The sequence below is a fragment of the Amorphotheca resinae genome, assembly GCF_003019875.1.
Source record: "Amorphotheca resinae ATCC 22711 unplaced genomic scaffold M430scaffold_14, whole genome shotgun sequence".
Classification (NCBI taxonomy): Eukaryota; Fungi; Ascomycota; class Leotiomycetes; order Helotiales; family Amorphothecaceae; genus Amorphotheca; species Amorphotheca resinae.
Window position 1 is genome coordinate 656815 of NW_020194484.1, and position 3869 is coordinate 660683.

Genomic DNA, 3869 nt, shown 5'->3' on the forward strand with positions numbered 1-3869 from the left:
AAATGCGCGATATATTACAAATGTTACCTACTGTATTAGCCGACGTACTACTAACATAGTATAGCGTATTACGTGGCGTATTACGTATTACGTGGCGTATTACGTATTACGTGGCGTATTACGTATTACGTGGCGTATTACGTGGCGTATTACGTGGCTCTAGTTAGTAGTTGCGATTACGTGATTTTAGTGTTGTATTTGATTATATTGTGTGATTTTAGTCGAGTATTAGGTGATTTTAGTGTCTTCGCTTACAAATTCATGTACTAGAATATTCTATACTATGCCTAATTAAGTCTAGTAGCCTATCACGACTATAAGGCTTATAGAATAGTATAGAGTATTCTAGAAAACTTAAATCATGTATATAAGGACTCTAGAAAACACTCTAAGTCGTTAAGTTCGTCGTTAAGTCAATTCAATTTAATTCAATTCGATTCGGTACTCGTTGGCCTAACAGCCATACTACACCTCTTACGCGCCTCTTTTCACTTGTTACGTGTCACACTCACCTGTTACGCGTCTATCCGGCAATACGGCGTTCTATCATAACCTTGTAATCTAACAGGTTATGAGCCCGGAGCTCTTGTAGTATTCGGGTACTCGAATCCCTTTAAACTTCGCTTATTTCACGTGAATTACGTGCCCTTCACGTGCTTAGTAACCCTCCCCCCCTTACGCTAGCGGTAACTTGAGCCTAAGGCCTGCGTCCCTAAGACTAAACTTAAGCGAGGGAATAAGCTTAAGTCCCTAGAGGCTATAACTAAACGTGTGCGTCACCTATAGCGGGTGTTATAGCCATTTTCTTATACTAAGGTGCCTATACGTATTAGACGGCGTAATTCTGACAGGATTACGTCGGGCTAATATATGAGTGGCTGCTCAATACTAAACTAGCTTGATATTATATTAACACTATTAATATATTACGGGTATATAATACGAACGTCCTCGGAGAGGGTATACTTGTATATATTAGCATTGTTGATATAAGGAAAGCTTACTTAGTAGTTGTTATAATTATATAGCGGGGTAGCGACAGACTGTCTATTTCGTTATATAGTTGTAATTAGCGAAAACGTAAGCAAGACAGTATTAAGACTGTCGGAAAAGTCCTTAAATAAGGCACACTGTTTATTAGGGGGTCAAATAAGACGTAATATACGTCGTTATATTTGTACTACGCTAAAAACTAATAAACACACGGGTTATTCGTTAAGGATACCTTATTTTGACAAAAAGTCACCTTAACTCTAATTTATTGAGTTAGAGTTACTTAAACCTTAACTCATTAAATTAAAGTTAAAGTAAAGTTAAGAATCGTCAAATAAGCGTTATCTTAAACTTAAAACCTATTTTCGAGTCACCTTAACTCGAAAACTAGTGAAATTAAGAGTTACCTAACTCTAAATTCACTTTATTCGAAATAGTGTCCTTAATTCTAAGTACTCTTAATTAGAGTTACTTAACTCTAAGACAGTAAAATTAAGAGTTACTTAAACTATTTCGACTATTATACCTGTTTCTTAAGTGTTTATTAGTCAATATGGCTTCTTCTATCTCCTTTAAAGGAGATAAGCTAATTGGCCGTTCTAATTACGTAGAATGGTTAACTAATGCTACTTTGTTCTTTAAAATTAATGGCTTTATGCCTTATATCGACGGTACAGAAACAAGCCCTGATAAAAGCTTGTATTTTAAGGCTAATAACGAAGCCTATAGTCCAGAATTAGCCGTTAAGTATCACGAAAAATTAAGTGAATACGAAAGGAACAACAAAAGGGCATTAGGGGCTATTAAGTCCATTATCTCGATCGAAAACACCGAGCGCTTTAAAGACAAAACAAGCGCTAAGGACTTATTTAAAGCAATTAAGTCCACTTTCGGTAAATCAAGCCTTAAATTAATAGGGCGATACTTAGATCGTATTTTAGAAGCTAATTACAACTCGTTTAGTTCTATAGACGAATACACAAGTCAAATTCAATCCTCGTCTATATATTTAAAGGAACTTAACTATGAGTTACCTAAACCTTTTTTAGCGTGGTTACTCTTTAAGGGGCTACCTTCTTCTTTTGATAGCTTTATCTCTCGTAAATACGAGGAATTAGCCAAGGATATTAAGAATATCGATATTTCGTAATTAATATCTGACTTAATATCTAAAGAAGCCAGAATGAAGTCTAATATAGACTTAGAGGCTAATAAAGCTATTAAAATGAATAAGACCCCTATTTGCAAACATTGTAAAAAGAAGGGACATTTAGAGAGTAAATGCTTTATTAAATACCCTGAATTACGTCCTAATAACAACAATAAAGGGACGAATTCAAAGAAGTCTAAACAAAAGGACTCTAACAAAAGGGGTAACGGTAGTACAAACAACAAAACAGAGGCTACTAAAGCAATTATAAGTGCTTTTAGTATTGATTAATGTAAAATAGACGTAGATACAGAAATTGATCATAATACAGCTTACTTTACTTACTCTTACCGTAACAAGCTTGTATTAGACTCTAGTGCTACCGAGCATTATACTCCTAATAAAGACTGGCTTCTTGATTATAAGGACGTCTCTAATAAGTCCATTTTAATCGCAAATAGTGACAAAGTGCCTATTAAAGGAATAGGCAATATACCTGTCTTAATAGGAAACAAAGAGGTATTAATAACAAACGTCAGTTATATACCTTCTATTAAGACTACCCTTATTAGCCCGAAAGAATTAACTAAAAAGGGATGGTTAGTTCTTTTTAAAGACGATAAGGCGATTACGTCTAACAAAGCCTGTAACTTGCGTTTTAAGGCTAGTTGGATTTATAACGCATATTACATAAATAGCGTTCAAATCAACTACAACTTATTAGAACCTGTCGTCTATAAAGTAGATCCTATTATTAACGACAGTCACAATGTAATAGACTTATATCACAAAAGACTGTTACACATTAATAAGGACTACTTAATTAAAACAATTGATGTTACATCCGGGCTAAAAAGAGTCACTGGTTCTAAAGAACTTAGTAACTGTGATTTATGCTATTACAGCAAATTTAATAAAATAATCAGTAGAAAGCTACTAGATAGCGGTTCTATTCTGACTATATTTGATGTCGATATAGCAGGGCCATTTAATATTCCTGGCCTTAAAGGGGAACGGTATTTCGTCACTATTACATGTAGGGCAAGTAGGGCTATTTAGATATACCCTATAAAGTTTAAGTCCGATGTTTTTAATATATTAGTTGAGTTCTGTAATCGAATAGAAACTCAATTTAATATATCAATTAAGGTCTTTAGAATAGATAACGCAAAAGAGCTTACTAGCTCTAAATAGGACGCGTTCTGTAAGAAAAAGGGCATTATGTACGAACCTACAAGCCCTGATACGCCTGCCCAAAACGGTATATCTAAAAGACTTAATAGATATGTAATTAAACGTCTTATTAGTCTTTGTAAAGAAAAACATATACCGTTAAAACTATGGCCTTACCTTATACAATCAATAGCACACATTAAAAACCGGACTTATAACTCTATAATTAAGTCGACTCCTTATAAATATATTACACAGAAAAAGCCGAATATTTCATATTTACGAATATTAGGATCCTTAACTTACGTCCTTATCCCTAAGTCAAGGCGCAAGGGTAAATTAGCCGATAAAGCTAATAAAGGGATCTTAATAGGCTTTAACTCGTCTAACAACTTCTTAGTTTACGTTCCTAGTCAAAACAGAGTCATTAACTCTCGGAACGTAGCTATTAAAGAAGAGTTAGAATATAAGGACGACTTTGTTATAGAAGAGGACTATTCTAATTTAATAGAGAACCAAAAATACGATGACTTAACGAATAGTACCTCTAATA

General features: G+C 34.1%; 1 protein-coding gene across 1 annotated transcript; it reads left to right on the plus strand.

The window, feature by feature from the left end:
- Positions 1-1546: 1546 nt before the first annotated feature.
- Positions 1547-2143, plus strand: M430DRAFT_110920 (hypothetical protein; the record flags this gene model as incomplete). The annotated part of the gene is made up of 1 exon (XM_024861399.1): positions 1547-2143. One exon carries the CDS (start codon positions 1547-1549, stop codon positions 2141-2143), a length of 597 nt encoding a protein of 198 aa, XP_024716748.1.
- Between the last annotated feature and the right edge of the window lie 1726 nt (positions 2144-3869).